Source organism: Girardinichthys multiradiatus, chromosome 15, assembly GCF_021462225.1.
Source record: "Girardinichthys multiradiatus isolate DD_20200921_A chromosome 15, DD_fGirMul_XY1, whole genome shotgun sequence".
NCBI classification, from domain to species: domain Eukaryota; kingdom Metazoa; phylum Chordata; class Actinopteri; order Cyprinodontiformes; family Goodeidae; genus Girardinichthys; species Girardinichthys multiradiatus.
The window spans coordinates 7,703,867-7,729,496 of NC_061808.1; the positions used below are offsets into that span (position 1 = coordinate 7,703,867).

Consider the following 25,630-nt stretch of genomic DNA (forward strand, 5'->3'; position numbering starts at 1 on the left):
AACAAACAGTTGTGTCTAGAAAACAAACTGGGCATATGTAACAGGACTAATGAGTACTTCAATGTTAGGGGCAAATTAAAGTGTGAAAAGGGATAAGTACAAGTGATTACAAAGTTGTGAGTTACAACTTTGAACTCTGACAAACCCTTTGGACTGGTCAGTGTTTTCACTCTTAGTGCCACCCCCTTGATCTCTGATCCCTGACCTTATGACCCAACCAATAAGCCATCTCTTAAATGTCTTCACGTTCACAAGCGTGACTGACCCTAACCTCCAGATGAACTCAACATTGCTCAACAAAAATATACTTCAATAAACATATCAGCAAAGTCCCTTTCAGAGTGAATGCAATTTAATTCCTACCTTTTGCAGCTGAGGGATATTTTAAAGAGAATCAATCAGTTTTCCATTATGCCCTACTTTGGTCTTTAATTATGAAAAGCTAAGCAAGTTAGGGTTACCAAAATTAAGAAAATCTATAATCTGATTTTCTTTGTAATTATTTGGTGACTTCCTTTCTTTCCCCTGTCATTAACAAACCTCTATAATTGAAATCTTTGCAATGAAAGTAATAATATTTAAGCCAGCAAATAATAAATGTACTAATTTAAAATAAATGCACAAAAGAATTTCAAGAATTTGTCTACAGGGCAAATCTAAAATAAAATTGGTGATGCAATTACATTTGTAGTACCATTACACTTCACAAATTTTGATGGATAGAAAAAAAATGTATTACATTTTTATTAAACTTCTATTTTCAAAGACAAAAAACATAAATATGTACAGGGTGTGTTTGAAACAAGTTTATTGAATGTTAATTATTTCTCTGCTGTTTAATTCTTTAGATATATAGAAACTCTTCCTCACCCTATGTTAGACCTACATTTCTTTAAAACAAACTTACAACTTTCTTTTTTTTATATGAAAAAAGTAAAACAGTGAAAATAGATTTTAAAAAGTTGCCGTAATCAGAGAAAAAAACTGCCTAATCTGCAAAGTCATGCTTTGTGACTCAGTATTGTTTAACAATAATCTAATGCTTGACAGAGTCACGTTCTGCAAGCTCTTTTGCAGGAAACACCCTCCATGCTTCACTCTTCTCAGCAATACTTTCAAGAGAAACTATTTAATCAACATATATTTGTATAACATCCAAAGATTTAAGAACGTTTTTTTTTTTTTATTACATGCCAAACTGTTTTGCTCCTGTTACTCATGCTGGAAATGTTCAAATGCAACAGATTTCATAGATCAGGACATCTCTGGAAAAAGCTGTTAAGTAGGCAAAGAGTTAATAAAGTTGATAAAATTTTGCATACATCTCTCAGCAGTATTAAAAAGTGGGACACCCTTTAAATCTGATTACAAAAACCTTTAACTGAAACTCCTTAAACCCTTCAGCTTTCCCAATTACCATTTGGAAATGGGTTATTATAAAGAATTTTAAATGATAAATTAGTCTGAAAGTCTGAAAACAAGGTTCTCATGAGAGAACAGACCAGCTTGTGTCACTTCCAGTTTTAAAACGAAAACTTGGCTGCATGCTTTTCTAGATATGTCTATGCAGAATCTGCAACACATCTACATGAAGAAAAGGAAAGAAATAAGGAGAAGCCACTTACAAGCCGGACATGGTAGCTCTCCAAGTGTAACCCTTCCTCCCTGGATCTTTTCCTCTCTGTCATTTTCTTCGTCTGTCTCTGTCTCTGCCTCACCTCCTACTCTTCCTCCTACTCCTTCCCTTCTGCATGTCTCCTCAGCTACATTGGCCCTCAAGCACTCTTTGCTCTCTGCTGATTGGCCGGTGAAGTGTGTGATTTACTGGCTCCTTTCCCTAACAGATGTTAATGTGACCAACAATATACACAGGCACCGAGAGGTGGGGAGGTGTTTTGTGTTTGCTAGCCTGAAGGCTTTAGGAGTGATGACATACACACGCAAATTAGGGTTAGTGTTTATGTATGTGTGGGTGTTTGTGTGTGTGTCAGGTGTGTATGCAGACTTAAGTCAAAGTTCGGTGAGCCTTAGAGTTGATAAGGCAGCAGGATTTGTTCAGGCAAAATCTAAAACAAATAAATAAACGCACATACATAGAGTTGAAACCAGATTTTTACATGCACTTTATGAAAAGACGACCATTTTTTCTCTCTGTCTGTGTTTAAATCAGACTACACTTTTTTCTTTTTAGGTCAGCTTTGTAAGCTTCTGTTAATTTGAACTACCTGAGCTAAAGGGAGGCACACCTGAATTTATTCTAAGGCGACACCTCAAGCACACTGTCTTCTGGTGTGACAACAGGGGAAAAGCAGAACGGATCAGCCAAGATATCGGGAAGAGATTTGTCTGGTTCATCCTTAGGTATATTTTCCAGATGCCTGAAGGTGCCAAGTTCATCTGTTCAAACAAATATATGCAAATATAAACAGCACAGGAACGTCCAGCCATGACATGGTCCGAGAGACATGATCTGTGTCCAACAGATGAACATGTTTTAGGGTGAAACGTGTACATCAACAACATCTGTTGAAAGGCCACTCATTGAAGAAGAAGCCATTCAAGCCAAAAGCAACATAAAAAGCCAGATTACAGTTTGCAAATGCACTCAGGGACAAACATCTTAATTTCTGGAGACATGTCCCGTCATCCTATTAAACTTGCATTTCAAGTGTTTGGCCACAATGACCATCACAAAGCCCTGATATTAGTCTCAAAGAAAGTTTGTGGACCAAACTGAAAAGTTCAGTCAGGAGGAATGGGAGTAATGGTAGATGTTTGTTGAAGGATACCCAACATGCTTGAGTCAAGTCATACAGTTTCACAGGAAGTTCTACCAAATACAATCAAAACATATGTAAACTAGTTTGAAGAAAACAATCTCTAAAACATATTCTGGTATTTAGCAAACAGACCTAAAATAGGAAAGGTTCAGTCTGGTTTACTGCCTGATGATACCAGCAGAAATCTGGAACAGGTTAACCTCGGTATTTGTCACTGGTTTCACTGCCTTTCTCTCATTCTGTCAAACAGACACACATCTTCTTTCCTTTCGGCTGTCATCTTTCACTACCTCAGTTTTTTAACACAAAACGTAGCCGTTACGTCTTATTAATGATTTCCACCCTTTTCTTTTCAACGCCTCTATTCAGTCCTTCATTCAACAAGTTCATTCAAATGTTTGAGTACTCAAGGACTACGCATAATACCATTTTTGGGGCTTAAATACCAGAGGTTTTGCTTGAGCATTTTCTTTAAATCCAAAGTGATGGAGTTTTTCCTGTCTAATTTTAACTGTTTTTAAAGCTGTAGTCAAAAAATACTTCTGCAACATGAAAAAGATATTATTCCCGGTAAAACTTCTAACAGACGCAGGGTTTTCAAAGAGAAATTCATTGGCATTATATTTGAACTATTATGCTGTGTTAACTGTATTTTTAGATAAATTAAACTTTGTTTTCACAAATAAAATCATGTAAAAATCCAGTCAAACTCAATAGCACGATGCTTTCAGTGTGTTTTGGTGTTGAGAACCAATGTGCAATGCACCAGGCTGAGATGGTCCCTATGTGCATTATGCACATATGCAATATTTGCAATATGTACAGCACTTTGTGAACCTTGGTTTGTTTTAAAGTGCTTTACAAATAAAGATGGTATGGTATGTGTATGCCCAGACTGTCTGTCATTGATAAATTACACCCTTTAGCACAAAGCCGGCATACCCTTTCATAAGTCGACCATTATGACACAATCGCTTCTCCTGCTGGCGGCTCTGAGATTTACCAGCAGTGAATTGACCTTAACCCCCCCAACCATCTTTCAGAAAACACCCAGAGACAGCCTGAAGGTATCTAAGTCCCGCCTTGAACTGGATTCTGGGAGTGGCAACTAGTTACCTCTTTGCATGGCAAAATAAGATATTCAGTCTCATGCTCACACCTGACTCACAAGATAGCAGCAAAGATGATAAATGTTAAAAGAAAAAGTCTGAAACATCCTAACAACAAAAGAGATACGGATTTCAATGCAATATTTACCAATAATATCATTCTTGTATGATTTCCTAATATTGTGCAAGTTTAATATCAGGCATTTTAACTGTAAATGTTTTTATATTCCTCCATTATGAAAGTTGGTAACTGTGCAGCGCTGCTTCTTAAATCTGCATAGCACACATCAGCTTATACCTGGGAGTTGATGATGAGTCACAGAAGCAGAACATAGCATTGACAGGAAGTCCCACATGCTCTACCATTCTCTGTCTTTCTTTCTCTCGCTCCATCTGTACCATAAGCTGGTAACAGCTCGTGAAGTATTTGAATGTGACAGTGATTTGAACACCAGCTGGTATCAATTTGACCCACTGGAGTCTGTTTTTTCAATATGTACAGTACAGACCAAAAGTTTGGACACACCTTCTCATTCAAAGAGTTTTCTTTATTTTCATGACTATGAATATTGTAGCTTCACACTGAAGGCATCAAAACTATGAATTAACACATGTGGAATTATATACTGAACAAAAAAGTGTGAAACAACTGAAAATATGTCTTATATTCTAGGTTCTTCAAAGTAGCCACCTTTTGCTTTGATTACTGCTACGCACACTCTTGGCATTCTGTTGATGAGCTTCAGTCACCTGAAATGGTTTTCCATCAGTCTTGAAGGAGTTCCCAGAGATGCTTAGCACTTGTTGGCCCTTTTGCCTTCACTCTACGGTCCAGCTCACCCCAAACCATCTCAATTGGGTTCAGGTCTGGTGACTGTGGAGGCCAGGTCATCTGGCGCAGCACCCCATCACTCTCCTTCTTGGTCAAATAGCCCTTACACAGCCTGGAGGCGTGTTTGGGGTCATTGTCCTGTTGAAAAATAAATGATGGTCCAACTAAACGCAAACTGGATGGAATAGCATGCCGCTGCAAGATGCTGTGGTAGCCATGCTGGTTCAGTATGCCTTCAATTTTGAATAAATCCCAACAGTGTCACCAAGAAAGCACTCCCACACCATCACACCTCCTCCTCCATGCTTCACGGTGGGAACCAGGCATGTAGAGTCCATCCGTTCACCTCTTCTGCGCCGCACAAAGACACGGTGGTTGGAACCAAAGATCTCAAACTTGGACTCATCAGACCAAAGCACAGATTTCCACTGTTTCCTAATGTCCATTCCTTGTGTTCTTTAGCCCAAAGAAGTTTCTTCTGCTTGTTGCCTGTCCTCAGCAGTGGTTTCCTAGCAGAGGTGACTCTTGGTCTTCCTTTCCTGGGGCGGTCCTCATGTGAGCCAGTTTCTTTATAGTGCTTGATGGTTTTTGTGACTGCACTTGGAGACACTTTCAAAGTTTTCCCAATTGTTCGGACCGACAGACCTTCATTTCTTAAAGTAATGATGGCCACTCGTTTTTCTTTACTTAGCTGCTTTTTTCTTGCCGTAATACAAATTCTAACAGTCTATTCAGTAGGACTATCAGCTGTGTACTGTATCCACCTCTTGCACAACACAACTGATGGTCCCAACCCCATTTATAAGGCTTGAAATCCCACTTATTAAACCTGACAGGCCACACCTGTGAAGTGAAAACCATTTCAGGTGACTACCTCTTGAAGTTTTTTGCTTTAAAACGGTCTTCTGTGATGGTACCCGGAGCTCTCTCACCAGAGAAGAACTCATGAACATCAGGGCTACTACACCAGAGGAGTTATTTCCCACTTTTCTGCCTACTGCTCTGGAATTTTTGGACATTCTGGTCAAAGGTGCGCTCACCTTTGTTCACACGGTGAAACGCCGGAAAAGAGGGAAACGGACTGGGATGCTGGTATGTCTTCGCCAGCGTGGACTACGAACACCATTACCTGGAATATTTCTCTCTAACGTGCGCTCACTTCCCAACAAAATTGAGGAACTACAACTGCTGTTGGGGAAAAACAGGGACTTTTATTCATCTGCAGTTTTGTGGTTCACGTGGCTGTGTGGATTAATACCGGACTCTGCGCTGCAGCTGGCAGGATTCCAGCTCTACAGAGCGGACAGAGACACGGAACTCTCCTGCAAAGCGAAAGGTGGAGGAATCTGTTTCTACCTCAACAGTGGTTGGTGCAACGACGTGACAGTGATTCAGCAGCACTGTTCTCCAGACCTGGAATCCTTCATCATAAACTGTGAGCCTTTCTATTCCACCCGTGAGTTCGCTTCGTTCATCCTGGTCGGTGTTTACATCCCACCGCAAGCTAACGTGCAGGTCGCACAGCGCATGCTCGCCGACCAGATACTGAGTGTGGAGCGGACCAACCCGGACTCCTTAGTAATCTTTAACAAAGGTAATCTCACACACGAACTCCCCAAATATAGACAGTTTATAAAATGTCCAACCAGAGAGGACAACATTCTGGATCACTGTTACACCACCATCAGAGATGCTTATCACGCCGTCCCACGTGCTGCACTGGGCCAATCCGACCACATCATGGTCCACCTGATTCCTGCATACAGGCAGAAACTAAAGCTCTGCAAACCTGTTGTGAGGACGACAAGGAAGTGGAGCAGTGAGGCTGTGGAGAATCTCCAGGCGTGTTTAGGCTGTACAGACTGGGATGTGTTCAGGACTACTACCAACAGTCTGGACGAGTACACAGAGGCTGTGACTTCCTACATCAGCTTCTGTGAGGACAGCTGTGTACCATCATGCACCAGGGTGAGTTACAACAACGACAAACCCTGGTTCACAGCCAAACTCAGAAGGTTAAGACTGGATAAGGAAGAGGCCTTCGGGAGTGGGGACAAAGACATATACAGAGAGGTGAAGTACAAGTTTGGCAAGGCAGTGAAAGAGGCCAAACGACTGTACTCTGAGAAGCTCCAAAACCAGTTCTCAGCCAACGACTCTGCGTCTGTCTGGAATGGGCTCCAGCAAATCACCAACTACAAGCCGAAAGCCCCCCACTCCATCAACGACCGACGCCTCGCCAACGACCTGAACGAGTTCTACTGCCGCTTTGAAAGACAAAGGGACAGTCCTGCAACCATCCCCCACGACACCCCCCAACCTCAAGCCACAATACACCACCCCCACCTCCCCAACCTCAAGAGGGGCCTTGGCACCTCCAACCCCCACCCTGAAGTTCCCCCCCACCAGCCCCCTACCCACGCCGAGGACGGCTCTTTCCATCCAGGAGAGGGACGTCAACAAACTCTTCAGGAGACAGAACCCCCGGAAAGCTGCTGGACCGTATTCTGTCTCACCAGCCAGCCTGAAGCACTGCGCTGTTCAGCTGTCTCCAGTCTTCACAGACATTTTTAACACCTCACTGGAGACATGTCATGTGCGAGCCTGCTTCAAGTCCTCCACCATCGTCCCTGTTCCCAAGAAGCCAAGGACCACAGGGCTTAATGACTTCAGACCCTTCGCCCTGACCTCTGTGGTGATGAAGTCCTTTGAGCGCTTTGTGCTCTCACACCTAAAAGACATCACCGACCCCCTCCTGGACCCCCTTCAGTTTGCCTACAGAGCCAACAGGTCTGTAGATGATGCAGTCAACCTAGCCCTTCACTTCATCCTCCGGCACCTGGACTCCACAGGAACCTATGCCAGGATCCTGTTTGTGGATTTCAGCTCTGCCTTCAACACCATCGTCCCAGCTCTGCTACAGGAGAAGCTCTCCCAGCTGAGTGTGCCCGACTCCACCTGCAGGTGGATCACTGACTTCCTGTCTGACAGGAAGCAGCGCGTGAGGCTGGGGAAGCACGTCTCTGACTCCCTGACCATCAGCACCGGTTCCCCTCAAGGCTGTGTTCTCTCTCCTCTGCTCTTCTCCCTGTACACCAACAGCTGCACCTCCAGTCACCAGTCTGTCAAGCTTCTGAAGTTTGCGGACGACACCACTCTGATCGGACTCATCTCTGATGGTAACAAGTCCGCGTACAGATGGGAGGCCGACCATCTGTTGGACTGGTGCAGCCAGAACAACCTTGAGCTCAACGCTCTAAAGACAGTGGAGATGGTTGTGGACTTCAGGCAGAACCCAGCCCCACCTGCCCCCATCACCCTCTGTGACTCCACAATTGACACTGTGGAATCTTTCCGCTTCCTGGGAACCATCATCTCCCAGGATCTCAAGTGGGAGCCAAACATCAGCTCCCTCATCAAGAAAGCCCAGCAGAGGATGTTCTTCCTGCGGCAGCTGAAGAAATTCAACCTGCCAAAGACTATGATGGTGCACTTCTACACAGCCATCATTGAGTCCATCCTCACCTCCTCCATCACCATCTGGTACGCCGCTGCTACAGCCAAGGATAAGGGCAGGCTGCGGCGTGTCATTCGGTCTGCTGAGAAGGTGATTGGCTGCAGTCTACTGTCGCTCTAGGAACTGTACACCTCCAGGACCCTGAAGCGGGCAGGGAAGATTCTGGCTGATCCCTCCCACCCCGGTCACAGACTCTTTGAGACTCTCCCCTCTGGCAGGACCAAAACCTCACGCCACAAGAACAGTTTTTTCCCATCTGCCAACAGCCTGGTTAACAAAGCCCGGAAACCACCTTGACATTCTCCCTTTCCCCCACACCCCCCCTTTTTTGCTGACAGGACACCTGTAACCTGTAACTCTATGCGTTACATTAACACTCAGCTTGGACTCCTGCCATACTTGCACTGCCATACTTGCACAATGATCACCTGCACTGTTGTATTGCTCTTGCATCCTATACTGCTCTACATTTACTCTCACTCACTTAAAACTGTGCACATATATTTATATTATATTGTAGATATGTTTATACTGTTTAATTTGTACTGTATTGAACCGACTACGCCAAAACAAATTCCTTGTATGTCCAAAAACGTACTTGGCAATAAAGCTTTTCTGATTCTGAAGCTCATCAACAGAATGCCAAGAGTGTGGGTAGCAGTAATCAAAGCAAAAGGTGGCTACTTTGAAGAACCTAGAATATAAGACATATTTTCAGTTGTTTCACACTTTTTTGTTCAGTATATAATTCCACATGTACGTTAATTCATAGTTTTGATGGCTTCAGTGTGAAGCTACAATATTCATAGTCATGAAAATAAAGAAAACTCTTTGAATGAGAAAGTGTGTCCAAACCTTTGGTCTGTACTGTATATCCCACTAAGTTTGGAGAGTTGCATTCTTTTAGACAGCCATTTAATGTAGAGTAATACTTTCAACTAATGCTACAGGCTATTTATGGTCCTGTGTCACATGTCAAACTGATTTTTTAAGTTTATGCCCTTCCAAAATGGATCGCTGGAGGACAGGGTCAAACAGGAGACAAAGGAAACAGCAAATACTTGTGGTTTCAGTTTAAGCAGTCAGTCTAAGGCTCCATATCTTCCTCTCACACATATCTGCCTCATTGACTTTATCTACCCCCATCATGACCACATCCCCATACAGTCTCTTTCAGGAACTCTCTTTTTTTTGCTGAAGCCACCAATATATACTTGCATTCTTATATCTACTGACGTTTGCTCCCATACTCAAACGTCTCCAGGATTTCTTCTGTGAATAAAATATGTTTGGAGTACAGTGATGACAGATTTTTAACTTTAACATATGTATGCCATTTAAAAAATTTGTGTTAAATAACAGATTTTTCTAGGAAAATGGTTGGTTTGTGGTTTTGTGTTTGACATTTGTTGAGATCATCTGTGTTTAATTTTTTTCTGGTCTGTTCCCTCTATATCTGGTACTGAACTGGGCCCATTTGCCTTGTTATGACATTTTTGTAATTTGGCACTATATAAATAACAATTGATTTCTCTTGCTTTCAGTTGTCTGTTTCCAGATTATCTTTTTTTGTTTTTACTGTTGAGTCAATATGTCAAGTTTAATTTTGAACCCATGAATTTTGAATTTATTACCTTCATGCTTACCTTCAAGATCATCTGGTTTTGTTACAAAAACACGTTTAATGTCTTAACCTGTATGCTCACTTTATCAAATGATGACTTTTATTTAGGGAGAAAAGATAACCAAAAACAACATGGCCCCAGTGATAAACGTATTTGTCCTTAATGCCTGGTTCACATGGCAGGAATTTAAAATTGTCAGTTGATTTTCAAAACCTGAGAGACCCCACACATAGCGATAAAAAAAATCATACAGTGTGTACAACACACTGCACACGAACATCCGTCATCTCGTTTTCTAAGTGGCTACATGTCAGATTCAACAGGCTGCATGCTCATTTGCCCTCGGGGAACACCCCACTCGATAGGATAACGGATCAAGACAATCCAACATGTTGAATATCCCCGACCTGAGCAGACCAGATCACTCTTAACACACCACGCACAGCAGGATTATCTCATAAAATTATTTTAAGAGCCATCACAATATTCAGGGCATGTTGGAAGGGGAAGATTGGGGCAAAAATTGACGTAAAAATCCTGCCGTGTGAACCAGGCATAAACCTAAAAGCTGGTTGAGCCACCCTTGGCAGCATCAACCTTTACAATAACAGGTAATGAGTTTGTTAAATCACTGAGGAAGGGTTTTGGCCTGCTCTTCTTTGCAAAATTGTTTTAATTTAACCATACTTTTGGGAATGAACAGCCTGTTTGAGGTCATGTCATAGAATCTCATTCAAATTTAACTTCAGACTTTGACTTGGCCACTACAGAACCTTCGTGTTGTTGAATTTGAGCCATTAAGAAATGGATTTGCTGGTGGCCTTTTTATCATTGTCCAGCTGCACAACACACTAAAACCACCATTTTTGATTGTCAGTATGATCTCTTTTTCTGAAATGTGTTAGTTTCTGAATGAAATGAGATGACTGCCTTTCAAAAAGTGACCATGACTGAGGTCAGTGAGGCCCAAAGAGCATTACATGTTGGTCTTTTGTGAGCTCCCGGGTGAACTGCCGACATGCTGTTAGTGTAACTTTGGCAGGCCTGCCACCACTGGGAAGGTTCATCATTGTTCCATGTTTCCTCCATTTGTGGATAACGGGTCTCATGGTGGTTCTGAAGTTCCACAGCCTTAAAAATATATTCTAACCCTTTCCAGACTGACAGATATTGATCCATTTGTTTCTCATGGGTTCTTGTATTCCGAGTGTGAAGCGGCTGGGATGAAGATCAGCTCCTCCAAGTCCGAGGCCATGGTACTCAACCGAAAAGGGTGGCTTGTCCTCTTCAGGTTGGAGGGGAGTTCCTGCCTCAAGTGGAGGAGTTTAAGTATCTCGGGGTCTTGTTCACGAGTGGGGGAAAAATGGAGCGGGAGATCGACAGACGGATCAGTGCGGTTGCGGCAGTAAGGGGGGCACTGTGCCGGTCCGTTGTGGTGAAGAGAAAGCTGAGCCGAAAAGCAAAGCTCTAAATTTACCGGTCGGTCTACGTTCCTACCCTCACCTATGGCCATGAACTTTGGGTCATGACTGAAAGAACGAGATCCCGGATACAAGCGGCTGAAATGAGCTTCCCCCGTAGGGTGGCCGGGCACTCCCTTAGAGATAGGGTGAGGAGCTCGGCCATCCGGGAGGGGCTCGGAGTAGAGCCGCTGCTCCTCCACATCGAGAGGAGCCAGTTGAGGTGGCTCGGGCATCTATACCGGATGCCTCTTGGACGCCTTCCTCGGGAGGTGTTCCAGGCACGTCCCACCAGGAGGAGGCCCAGGGGACGGCCCAGGACACGCTGGAGGGACTATGTCTCTCGGCTGGCCTGGGAACGCCTCGGGCTCCACCCAGAGGAGCTGGAGGAGGTGTCTGGGGAGAGGGACGTCTGGGCGTCTCTGCTGAGTCTGCTGCCCCCGCGACCCGGTCCCGGATAAGCGGAAGACGACGAGACGAGGCGAGAGTTCTTGTATTTCTTTTAGACATGTTGCTTTTTGAGGTGTTTTAGCCTACTTCATGTTGTCTTTCAGGCTCTATGTAAGTGATGTATTGGTTCTACTGGTGTAGCAGTAATCTTGTCTGGGCATGGCTTGTGAAACTAAACTAAAACTTTTTTCCCATTAATAAATTAAATCATTATTTGGAAACTGATTTTTGTATTTACTCATGATATTTTTGCCTGATATTGAAATTGTTTGATAATGTAAATTATTTAAATGTGACACAAAAGCAAAAATGTAAGTTGTCTCTAAGGTGGGAATACTTTTTTTATCGGACAGTTTTTGAAGGAGAGTCATTGGCCAGAAACTGTACACTAACGTAAGATATTTTTGTCAAGCTTTATACATTTTTTAAAAAGTGACAAGAGAACAGGCAATCAGAGAAACTCGTTACCATTTTATGATCTTGAAAAATAACAATTCGCAACATCTGTTTGTCCTCCCTTGACATTGGGATTAGATTAAAAATAGAAGTTTAACTTAGCCATAAACACAGAGCCTAAATATGGCAGTAAATCAACTATAGAAAAAGCTTTTTTAGAAATAGAAATATTAATGAAAATATAGAATTTTTTGATCAACCATCCAACATACTTCATATTTTATAGCAGCAATCCTTACAGTTCAGATAGAGTGAATCCAGACTCAATCCACACACCTTAGTCTCATTCATATGAGAGTGAACCTAAGCCCAGAACAGCACCCTGCTATAACATTAATCAATAATAATTACAACACAAAAGGTCTTAGGTAATAAAACAGGATAACAACTCTTTCTGTGTTTTGTGTGATCAACTATAACCTTAATTAAAACATGCTGCAAGCTGCATTATCAACAAGGCATATCAAAACAGAGGAGGCTAGCCAATATAAAAGAGAAAGTTGCACAGTAACTGATGACTTTTTGTACCGTTATGTGCTGAAACAGACAGTGATTTTGAAATAAATGTGAACGGTGTTCATATTTTACATGAAACGTTGCTAGAATATTATATCAAGTTTGTTAAACCCAGATAACCTCATGCTGAAGCAGGGAGGACTGCCCCAGAAACTCCAGGGGAGCAAAAAAAAAAATGGCTGCTGTTTAAAAAAAAAACATTTTTAGTGTGATTTTTTTGAGTAAGTTGGTAAACCACAAACTCAGAGCATGCAATACTTTTAAAACAAATTAAATCTAATGAAACTGTACACACAACTACCTGAATACATTTTTTTTAGATTAAAGAATGCGTACTTTGTAAAATATGGAATTTCCTAAAATAGAAAAAGAAGAAATGACATTTCATTTAAACGACATTAAAATGGAATGTGGGGGAAAAAGCTAATTACGTAGGGCCCTAGGTTTAGGCAGTACATTGAAGACAGACAGTCTCATTCTGTGTGTATCTGTACTATTTATCTCAGTTGCTTTGATGACACATTGTCTTGTTACATTTTAAGTTTAGTTTATTTGTTTTGATTGTTCTGTGTAAAATATCCATTCAAGACTTTTTATTCTATTCAAAGAAGATTTTGAGATTTTTTTATTTTACTTAAAGACAGTTGGATGTTTCAATGCTTCAGATATGTAGAAACAGCAAAAATGCATGGAACAAATTATGTGTAGGCAGTCTATTTGCATCATTTCTAAAGTAAATCTAGGACTAGGGGAGCTGCGGGTAGGGATATTACACATCCCCCTTAGAGAAACTAAGATTGAGAGCTTACAGGTGGATGCCAGATGGTGAAGCTGCTGAAATAGTGTAAGAACAGCAGCAGAAAGGAGCGGCATTGTTTCAAGTTGGTTGGAGCAAATGTAGAGTTGCAGTTTAGAGTTTCGTGCAATTCAGTGGCTAACTACAGAAATTTATAGAAAAACACAAACATTTTAGGATTTAGGTTGGTTTTCGTCTTTTATTTCTGAAGTAAACATTAAGCAGAAATAACACATAGTGAGTTAAAACCTCGGACATATGAAATTAAACTGCAAATAATAATTACACTCATTGCGATACTGCCCAGCATGCACTTTATTTCTTTACAGTTGAGGGATTTCCCCTTTACTAGGCTACTCAGCAGTGCAAAACAACACAAACCACAGCTAATAGATGCAATCAAGTTGCTGTAGAAGACCAAGTATCACTTATTACAAAATGTTCCAGAGCTGACAGATCCTCTAAAATCAGACTCTGAGTGTATATACAGCACCTTGCAAAAGTATTAATGCTACTTGTTTTTTATTGAGTGTTTATGTGTTAGATCAAAACGACGTAGTGTAGAACTGTGAAGTCGAAGGAAAATGATGTACGATTCTTAAATGTTTTTACAGATGAAAAAAACTTAGCAGTTTGTTTTCAGCCCACAGGAGTCAATACTTTGTGGAATCACCTTTTGCTGCAATTACAGCTGCAGGTCTTTCGGGGTATGTCTCTACCAGCTCAGCTTTGCATATCTAGACACCAACATTTTGCCCATTCGTCTTTGCAAAATAGCTCAAGCTCAGTCAGATGGGATGGACACCATCTGTAAACAGACATTTTCAAGTCTTTTTTAGGCCATTCTAACTCATGATTAACCTTTGATCTAATCCCTTCCAATGTATTACTGGTTGCAAGTTAGGTGCTGTCCTGCTGGAAGATGAACTTCAACTCCAGTTTCATTCTTGCCATCAAGTTTGACCAGTTCCATTGCCTCGCTGATGACAAGCATCCCCACAGCATCATACTACCACCACTTTGTTTCACTGTGGGGATAATGAGACCATGATGATATGCACTGCAGTATACCTCTGATTATATTATACACTGGTGGACTCTATTTATTAACTTCCAAAGGCTATTGATTTTTATGGGGGGGTGTGCATGTAGAGAAAATGTTAAACCAGTTCATCCTTCTCCTTTTGCTTAACACCTATGCGCTATATTGTGTCGGTCAGTCTCATAAAATACATAGCCGTTTATTGTTGTAAAGTGGCAAAATGTGAAAAGGTTCAAGCAGGATGAATACTTCTGCAAGGCACTGCACAATATCTTCACACAGACAGGGATCTGTTTGTCTCCCACCTCCATCTTCCAGCGGCTGAGCCATTCTTCCTTCTGCCTCCTGCTGATATAGTACGGATCCCCAGCCTGGAAGGTCACTCTGGGGACTGGCCTCCTACGGAGCCTACCAGTCTCACCCTGTGCACCCACAAAAAAACATCACAGCAGTCAGCATCAGTTTCACATATAGAAATAAGCATAAGCAAAAGTGTTGAGGCTACTCGTTTTCCCACCTCTCTGGGGGAGTCGCAGTTTCTCTCATCTGGCTCGTCTGCAGAAAAGGAAAAAGGAAATGGGCTGTTAGTCCAATTTTAACAAGAGGTTTAATGAGGAGGGAAAGTCATGCTTTTCATCACTCTGTCAAAGCCTCTATATTTGAAATCACAGCACCCTGAAACGTATCAGTGTTATGTGGCTGACAAGCATATCTTAAACATAGTTAAGGCACAATAAAGTGAAACATCTGACACAGAATTCTTGTTTTTGCTATTTGTCAGATAAAATTTAATGCAAGGAAATTGCTGTTTTTAAGTGATAATTACATTAATCAAGTCAAAAAACAAACCAACCTAGATCTGTGGAAAAAGTAACTGTCCCCTATATTAAATCATGAATTAACTGTGAAAAACCACTTTATGTATTTAACAAGCTGCAACCAGGCTCCATTATTGCCAGACCAGAAAAGTTAAGAAATCACTTGAATAGAACCTGTCTGACAACATGAAGTAGACCAAAAGGTCTCAAAATGCAAACTACACTCCTGAATTCTGCTCTGTAACAGAAAATCCCGAAGGAGAATTTCTGGCCACGGGCTTTTAACCTCAAACTCAAGCACAATTAGGTTATGAAGCTGAATAATAAACCAAAGCACACCAGAAAATCCAGCCCTGAATGGATCAAAAGAAACGAAACAAAATGAAAGGTTTTAGAGTGGTCAAGTCAAAGTTTGGACTTTAATCTTATTGTAATGCTGTGACATGATCCTAAACAGGCTGTTATACTTGAAAGCCCTCTAAAAATGGCCAAATTAAAAAATTTCTTCAAAGAGAAGTGGGCAAAGATTCCTCAAGAGCAACATAAAAGCCTTATTGCCAGTTATTGCAAACATTGGGGGCAGTTGTTGTCATATAGGATGGCAAAACCAGTTATTAAGTTTAAAGAGCAATTACTGTTTCACATAGGGGCAAGGTTGCTTTGGATAACCTTTTTCCCCAGATAAATGAGATCATTATTTGTAAACCGCATTTGTCTTCAGGTTTGTTATCTTTGTAAGACATTCAAATGTGTTTGATCTTCTATGATAAATAAGAGTGACAAATAGCAAAAACAGAAGAAATCTGTAAAGGGGGAAAATACTTTCATAGCACTGTACATGTATAAAACGGTAGATATGTAATTTGACTCTGTATCACTACACAATGAATCTATACCTTTATTCCTTTCAGTTTGCTCTAGTTTCCGACGCCTTCGCTTCTTCTGTGAGGAGGGGGAAGGCACCGGCTCCTCAGGCGGAGTTGGGGGGGCGTTTGCGCAGGGGTCAGAGGCCGCCATCTCCTGAGAAACAGAGAGCAAAGTCGAGGTCAGAGAAAACTGCCACTCTACCCTGTCTAGACAATTTAAAGGGAACCACATTCACAAAATCATGCATGCACATGTGTAGGATGCATACAGTCAAATTAACTAAAGCAAAAGGGTTACAGCAATACCTGCACATACCAATTAGTCTAACCTCATTAGGGTAACACTGAGCAGGTATTTCCAGCAGGGCTCCCATTAACACACATAGCCTACTGAATAAGAAGGGGGTGGCATTGAAGTTGTTACCAGTGCTGATGAAGCATATCTGGGGGTATGTTAAATGATACAAACTGCTGATAATATAAAAGGTTATTTGCTTGGTTTTGGAAGTTAGCTTGTTTTAACTTCATGTTCTGTAAGTCCGCTGGAAAATATCTGGCTGATAAACCCAGGCTATCTTAATAAGGCCTATTTATTAGCTGACCGGCATCAATGTTACTAAACTTTCTGTTTAAGCTCTTAAAGAACAGTGGGGTATTTTATATATGTGTGCTGCTAACAGGTTTTATGGGTGGGAAGTTAAAAGAGTAGAGAACAGGGACGAATGTGGAGCTCAAAGGCTACAGAGACAGCAGCTCGTACTAACAAGCCCGCAAAGGCTGTAATGAACAGCTGAGGAGGCCTGTAAAAAGGGAGAGCACAAGAAAGGTGACTGAAAAAGCCTCAGGACAGACTGAACCACACCAGCACACTTTTCACACTGATACTCAAACAAGAACAAGCTTTGTTACGTAGGTACTTTTCATTTTCAAACCCTACATTATCCCACGTAAGTTCATATTCATTATGCATCACTGATTCAGCTATGTCTAACACTAACAGACAGTATTAGGCCACTTATTTGCAGCTGTATCAGCTGCAACGTTAATGCAGGATCCAGTACTAAAAGGTGGCTGGTTTTTATGTCTCCAGTACACCCAATTAGTTTTATTCTTCCTGACAGACAGCAAGTCAGATCTCTGGCTATGTTACGACAAAAACAGCTTGTTCAAAATACAAATATACCACAAAAAACAAAACGGTACAATAACTCAGATTTACTTGTTAGAAGAAGCAAAATTAAGCTGCTTTTGAAATAAACTTAAAAAATAAACATATATTACAATAATGGAGAAACCCGAAAAAGATCTTTAGCTTTCAAATAAAAATTAAAAACATTTAAACTAAATATATCAAATAAATCCAACTGCTTAAGCCACGTGGCTGAATTACGTAAAAACTTGCTATATAAAACATACATTTGTGGTTTTAAACATAAAATTAGCTTAGAAATAATTTAAAAATATGCAAAAAACAAGCCTGGGATGAATAAACCAGATGAGTGACACATTGTCTATCTTCAACCATGTGGCCTAGACATGAGCACGTGGCATTAGCATTTATTGTTTTAGCACCAAAATTATTTTAAAGCTGCATTAAGCAATTTAAGACATCAGTGTAAAAACTGCTACAGCTAACTTTTAGGCAAACAACTGACTACTTACACATTCAGCAGAAACAGAGGAATCTGGGCTTGCAGTCATCTTTTTGGCCATGTGTCCAATGTAAACTCATTTCAGCTCTGGTTTGGTCCCCAAAACTCCCGAGAAAAACATCTTGATTTGTTTTAATTTACACGAGCTCGACGATCTTCAGCCACTTCGCATCTATGTGCCATTTAGAGCTGAACAGGAAGTGCACAGCCAGACTGAGTGAGCTGGCTGTGCAGTTTTCTTTGCAGGAGCAGGTGCATAAATGGAGTTTCATTTTTGTGAAGGTAAACTAAAACTATTACCCAAATGGGAGTAATTTGATTTATAAGAACTACTGCAGGATATTGCTTAATGCAGCTTAAAAGTATGACAGAAATGACCAAACATTCACCACATTGATACTTTTGGTTCAACATATCACATATAAGAGCAGTTTTCATTGAAAAATAACCCTTCATGACTTGGTTCAAGTTGTTTCTCATATGTCTAATACCTCAATGAACTTCACTTCCTCTTTTCTCAGTATCTAAGGCTGCCCGGACCTTGAATGACAGACGGAGTGGAAAGTACCCAACTCTTCCCCACAGCTGACAGACACTAGTCTGAAATCTGTGTACAATAAAACATCTGACCGGCTGGCAACATGAGGTTGAATCAAACTGATGATACCCGAGGGGAGGCTGTGCAAAGAACAGGATGTAGAATACAATAAAACAATAGCGCCTCAAAATAAAGGAATAAACAATAAAACCGGCCTCAGCAGAACCAAGAGTAATAAATCTGCGACTAAGGAGTGAATTGTTGTTCAAATAGTTTTCAAAAACCACAACATAAGCTGTGTAAAGAAGAGCCACAATGTGTTGTAGCTGTTCCCGCTATGACTATGACGAAAAGAGATATTTCAGAAATGTGTGCTTAGAGGGTTATTTATCATTTGAATTATAGGTAAACAGCTGCAGATTAAAGATCTTCTGTATCTTCTGAATTGTTAAAACATAACTCCCACCTCAAATATTGGCACCACTGGCGAAAAATGTCAACAAAAAGCATTAAAATAAATCATTAAATTGCAGTAGCATCATCTCTAGAGGGAGGAAACATCGGTTTAACAGGACTGTTGAAACTCTAACAATTACTATAAAATAAATGTAACTGAACATTTTTTTAATTTATAGTTTACCTACTTTAGGTAGGTTAATCAGAGTCTCTAGGAACTTTAGATTAGTAATCAATGAGGTCCTGTTTCATTGAAGGTATAAATATGATGAGACAGGAGCCCCTCTACAAACTAGGAAAAACAATCACAGAGAGGAAAATGAAGGTTAAATAAAATTTCAAAGCTTATCGTTAGAGAACTGCAACAATGAGGGGCATCTTGTTGTCACCAAGTCTCAATAGCAACCATTAGAAGCTAACTATACACAAACCAATTGTTTCAGAGGCAAGTGAAAACAGGGCGTTTTCTGTTTCACCAACAAAAGCTTAAACATGTGTAACTGGTTAAATGCTAGTCGGACTTTAACTTGAACTGTGTGTTTTTAAAAGATTAGACTAAGGGTGTATTCACACTTGCCACTTTTGGTCCGCTTTAAACGGACCCAAGTTCGTTTCCCCCCTTGGTCCGGACCTTTTGTGCAGGTGTGAATACACTCAAGGGAACCCTGGTCCGAACCAAACAACCGGACCGAGACCCACTTTTTGAGGTGGTCTCGGTCCACTTCCAAACGGACTCTGGTGCGGTTCGCTTATGATTTGAACACAAACCGGCCCCGATCCGAACCAACTACAAAAAGCGTACATCTCTTTGGACATAAAAAGCCACCGTAGCCGGTAGCAAAGGTGTGTGTTGTAAGGTAATCATACCTGATAAGCTGTGTGTTGCTTAGCAACGCTACTGGCTTGTTGCACGTAGAGAACGTCGGCGTTCAGCACGCATTCTCCGACGGGGTCCCAAAATTATAAATGGAACGTCTCAAAGTCTGTGTTGAATGAGCTGCTCTTCACCCTCACAATAATATTGTAGCTGTAATAACGGTGCAAATATGCAGAACAGAGATGCTGCACGCAGCACGTCTACAGATGTTTTCCTACATTTCCGGGTCTGTGCTCTGTCCCGCCCCCGTCATTTCTGTCCAATGGGAGCAATGGTCGTCACTCGCGTGGCTTTGTTTACAAGTAATAGTTCACTTGCAAAAAGTACAATGTGAAAACAAACCGCACCATTTGAAAAAAATTAAGTTCGGTTTTGGTCCGGACCAAAGGACTTTCCTGGTGGGAATACACCTTAACACCGAGCTTTTTACCAAACACTCTCAAACACTGGATCTGGCGTAAAATAAAAGAAGAATGTGCAAAAAAAGACCTCATAAAAATTGCTAAGTACGATAGAGGATCTGTCAGGCCGGTTTCTTTTCCAAAAATCCTGGGAACCTTGTTAGACTGCATGGCATCACAAAAGTATTTAAAATAAAAGCCTGGTAGCCTCAACCAGCAAACTGAAGATGGGCCGTCACTGGGTTTTTAAACAGATCCAACACCTAGAGCCAAACCAACACAAAACTGGTTCAGCAGACAAAAGAATGAAGCTTTCCTTGGCCATTTTAGTCCCCAGACTTGAACGCTATAGAAATCAGAAGACGCAGGAATCGGTGCAATCCCCAGAGATTGTGTAGAGGAACTCTTTGTATGCTCCAACCTTACTCCTACCTCATAGAAGACTAATATGGTATTGGTAAAAGGAGGTTGTACAAAGTATTACCAGCAAAGTGCATATAATTAAACATTAACTCATTTAAAAAACAGACATTTTATTTTCCCGCTGAAAATATTTACTCTCTTTATAATATATAAGAGGTACTGAAATAAAAGATGGATTTATTTGAGGGAGTTTTATGTTCCTTTTCCAGGGATTCCAACAATTCGATGTAAAAAGCATCAAACACTATATTTGTTTTCCCATAACTTAGCAAGAATGCAATTTAAAGTATCTTTCATTTTTAGGTATTAGATCCAGTATGACTTTTTCCTGGTTTATGAGCTAAAACTTATAATTACTAGAGAAACAAAGTCTACAGTCTACTTTTTCCAACCTCAGTTTTCAAACTATCAGCAAAAAATTTATAAATCCTTACTTACATTAATAAAACTAAAACCAAGTCTAATACAACTGTTTTGCAATGAATCAATAAAACCACTAGACAGTTTTTTTTAGCAAAACAAATCACAAAAAAATATCTCTTTAAAATGTGCAAATAAGCTCATCTACCACTAGACAGATTGTTGCACTTGTACTAGACATTACTCTGTTCACCCATCTTACATTAATTATGGGATGCACATTAAAGATGGATGTCGCCACAAAGTCTGAAATATAAACCCACTGGGGTAATAACTTAGACCATTTACAGTCCAGACGAGAAGATAGCTTTAAAATGTTTCTAGCTTGGACAAACCAAGGATATTTCCTAAAGGCAAAAAAGTATTGATCTCCCTCATATTTTACTTTACAGTCATTGGTAAAACACTTGGTACACAAGTTTGGAAAGTTACTCATTTTGATTGGTGAAAATAATTCAATTATACCTAAAATCACAAACAGAGTTAAGTTGCATATCAGGTTTTATGTGTCATTCTCTGTCTTTGTCGTTTTCCAAATATAGCGGCTAGTTTAAAGACCAGCAAAACAAACTAATAAAAGCAGCCGAATGCTGAACAGAAAGTCTGTAAGTAGCTCTCCATAAACTAATAAGTTGCATTAAAGAAAGCATCTATTAGTTAAACATAGTTGTTAAACCAGTTGTTTTTTTTATTTGTAATAAGCCACCTCATCTCAGAAAAAAAGACACAAGACTCACTTCAACTTTTTCACTTACAGCACTTGACTGCCTATTGGATAATGATCGTGTTGTTTAATCCCACAAATATGTTGGCTCAGTAGACAAGTGAGACAAGAGATCGAATTATTGTTGATTGACATGTTGATATTATAGTTACTACGGAAATGTTCTGTCTTCAGGTGCTTAATAGTTTCTGACTTTAGGAAAATGTGTCTGAGCTCCTAAATATCCACATCACCAGTGTTTAAACCATTCTTTTGATGCCGTTTAGAGGGCGTGTTCTGCATGAAAACATAGGATTGAGACTAAATGACAGTTTTCTTTTTTTTTAACAGTATAAGGTCTAATTGTACCATGAAGCACACCTTAAAGATGATCACAAAAACAGCTGCAAATGAAACTGCATCTTTACGATAAGATCTGAGCCATAAGTGTTGCATTTTACTGTTTCAGCTTCAAGTCAGTTTATATTGACACCATCATCATTAATAAAAAGGAAAACCGGCCAAAATCCATCCATCCATCCATCCATCCATCCATCCACCCACCCATCCATCCATCCATCCATCCATCCATCCATCCATCCATCCATCCATCCATCCACCCACCCATCCATCCATCCATCCACCCACCCACCCATCCATCCATCCATCCATCCACCCACCCACCCATCCATCCATCCATCCATCCACCCACCCACCCATCCATCCATCCATCCATCCATCCATCCACCCACCCATCCATCCACCCACCCATCCATCCATCCATCCATCCATCCATCCATCCATCCACCCACCCATCCATCCATCCATACATCCATCCATCCATCCATCCATCCATCCATCCATCCATCCATCCATCCATCCATCCCAACTTATCCTTGCAGCATTGTGGCTTGTGACACAGGACAAGCAACCATGCAAGCACACAAGCTCCCTTCAAATTGGAGACTGATTAACCCAACATGCATAATTTTGGACGGCTAGTGGAACCTGGAGTACCTGGAGAGAACCCACACATCTACAAGGTGAACATGTAAACTCCATGCAATATGACCCCAGGCTGAGATTTGAAGCCAAGAGACCAAAATACAGAAAAATGAAATGACAGAAATACAAATACACACAATTACAAATAGCACTTTAAAACTGATGGTTGAATAGTCTCCTGAGAGTCACAGTGTCAAACTGTGCGTCTATCAAAGTTTCAAAGGGCTGCTTAGATGTAGTACTTAGTAGGCTATTATCTTTTAAATAGGTGTGGATGCTATAACGTTGTGAGACTGTAAAGGATCAGAAACTATTGATGATTTGCTAAAGAAGAAAGATTGGTATCATCTTTTAAATATGTTGACATATTTTTCTAAATTTCAGTTGGGCTTGATGCAAGTTGGCAATACTGCAGAAACTGGTTAAAATCTGTTCAGATATGTTCTAAAGTTTTGGTTTTATGTAGGAAAAATGGAAGAAAACCTTACTGTGGATTTACAGAGAAAATTTATGACAAAATACTTAGCTTTTTCGCTTTACCATAATTTCAAACCCATGCATTTAGACATAAGACATTTGGCCTAATAGATGAACTTGATCCCCACACCTGATGTAAATAATACTGTTCAAAAGGCTAAATCTTAGAGAGAATAATGGAAATACATGATGACAGAATAGAAGTTGTTTAATACTATCATCATTGTAGTAATGATTACAATAACAACATCCCAAATAAATGTTTTTCTTATACAGTGCAGCCCTTCAAAACGCACTCTACTTTAGGCAGCAGAAACACTTTCATACCCACCTACATTCAATCAAAGCACTAATTAAGTTCCTTTTACGAGTTAAGTTGGTGCAAACGCACGTTTTTCATGATAGGTTTTCACGACAGCTGATTCAACAATCATTGTCATATTATTTTTCAAATAAAAAAATGCTATTCAGTCATTCATGAAAACTGTGAATACACAAAATAAAGACGTTTCTTAATAAAGCTGTGTGTAAATTTAATCCGTATGCATACCACACCTGTCTGCATACGGATTAAATTATGTCACAAATGTTCTAAATTATCTCTGCAATTTATTTCTGGTTCAAGTTAGAAATTTGATGCATTAAAAAAAAGACATCCCAAGCTACACACGTGTCAAAGGTTAAACAAAAACTGATCTTTAGACTCAAAGTCTGAAAAATTAAAGTTTTTTTCTGGATGCAAACCACTTATTGCTGTGCAGTAAAAACTAATTATTCATCTAAGTATACATTACACCTAACCAAAGGTGGGTAGTAACTAGTTACATCTACTTGAGTAACGTTTTAAACAAAATGAACCTCTAGTAGTTTTACTCCACCGTACATTTTACTTCTACTTGAGTAATGTTATTTTAAATTAATGCTGCTCTTTCTTGAGTTTCTGGCTACACACCTCTAGTTAATTCACTGAATGAAGATCAGGTCTTGTTTGTACACAAGCTTCATTCTTCTGATGTTATTTGCTATCCGCTGAGCCTGCCGTGCCACATGTGTGGCCGTGAAGCCGTGAAGATACAGTAAACAGTATACATTGTCACTACATGTACATTTTGCTGTTCTTACATATATTACCTATAAGTAATGGTTTCTGAAGCTTTATGTCGAGACATTTTGTAATTTGGAAATTTGGGGTTTCTTGTACCTGAATTTGTTTTTCTAGCCATCCATCCAAGTTTTTACCTGCTTATCCTTGCAGGGTCACGGGGGAGTGGAGCCTATCCTGAATGGTCATTGGGTGAGAGGCAGGGTGCACTCTGGGTAGAGCGCCACTCCATCGAAAGGCGTTATTTTATAATAATACTTATTTTATTCTTTAAAATACCAGAGTTCACACATTATATAATTTTCACAACTTAAAAGTAATGTTATGATCAAACAGTTACTCAATACTTGAAATCCTTTTTTACTCTTACTTGAGTAATTGTTTTTGGATGACTATCTCTTACCTCTACTTTAAAGTAGTGCTACTCTAATTCTATCCACCTTTGCATCTAGCTGTGAAAATGTTTGAGTAAAATTACTGTATAAAACTTATATGTCAGTTTATAACAAGTGCATTTTAAACCTTTCCAAAATGACTGCGCAAAAGCCACAAGCTACACCCTTTCATGCGTAACAAGTCACACATAGTTGCAGACAAAGAGGGAGAAACAAAGTATCTCCACTCTAAAAACTTGTATACATCATTCTGCTTGTACGTGTGCTAGTGTCCTCTGTGTTCCTCTATGACTGATAGTATTATTACAAAGAATGCCAGAGAAGTGCTGGTAAAGATGTGAAGACGTATTTCTCACATGTTTGTTTTAACTGCGTGCTTCATGTTTGTGTGACATGACTCACATTCATCCTGCCCACCTTTGTCAGAGCTCAGACATCAATGCGTGATCAAACCTGCCCTCTCTCTCTCACACACACACACACACAATCTTGTTTTGCTATATGTAGTGAGGACCATCTGTTGACTCCCATTAACTTCCATTTATTTTCAGTCATTTTTGACCCTTTCTATGCCCTAACCCTGACAATAACCCTAAACCTAACCATTACCAGTGCATGCCTAACTCTAACCTTAACCTAAACTCAATTCACACCTTAGTCCTAAACCTAACCGTTAGCAAAATAGGTCGTGAAGACCAGCAAAATGTCCTTACTTTGGTACAAACGGTCCTCAGTTTGATGATGAAATCGGGAAAATGGTTCTCACTGTGATGCCAAGACAGGAACACACACACACATCCGTGTTTTACTATCTTTATGAGGACTTTTCGGTTACTTCCATTGACTTCCATTCATTTTCCTTGATTTTTAGTGCCTAACCCTGACCCTTACACTAACCCTAACCCTAACCAGTT

At 40.3% G+C, this 25,630-nt stretch overlaps 1 protein-coding gene across 5 annotated transcripts in view; it reads right to left on the bottom strand.

The window, feature by feature from the left end:
• Positions 1-25,630, bottom strand: part of LOC124881890 (DNA (cytosine-5)-methyltransferase 3A-like) — a 71,996-nt gene that overhangs the window by 25,307 nt on the left and 21,059 nt on the right. For 4 of the 5 annotated variants that reach the window (XM_047387784.1, XM_047387785.1, XM_047387783.1 and 1 more), the window contains 3 exons: positions 16,298-16,421; positions 15,101-15,138; positions 14,889-15,005 (listed from right to left, as the gene is read on the bottom strand). The exons of the other annotated variant lie outside the window; for it this stretch is intronic. In XM_047387784.1, coding sequence (XP_047243740.1) covers positions 14,889-15,005; positions 15,101-15,138; positions 16,298-16,421 — 279 coding nt within the window. The remainder of the gene's footprint in view (positions 1-14,888; positions 15,006-15,100; positions 15,139-16,297; positions 16,422-25,630) is intronic. 5 annotated transcript variants of the gene reach the window in all.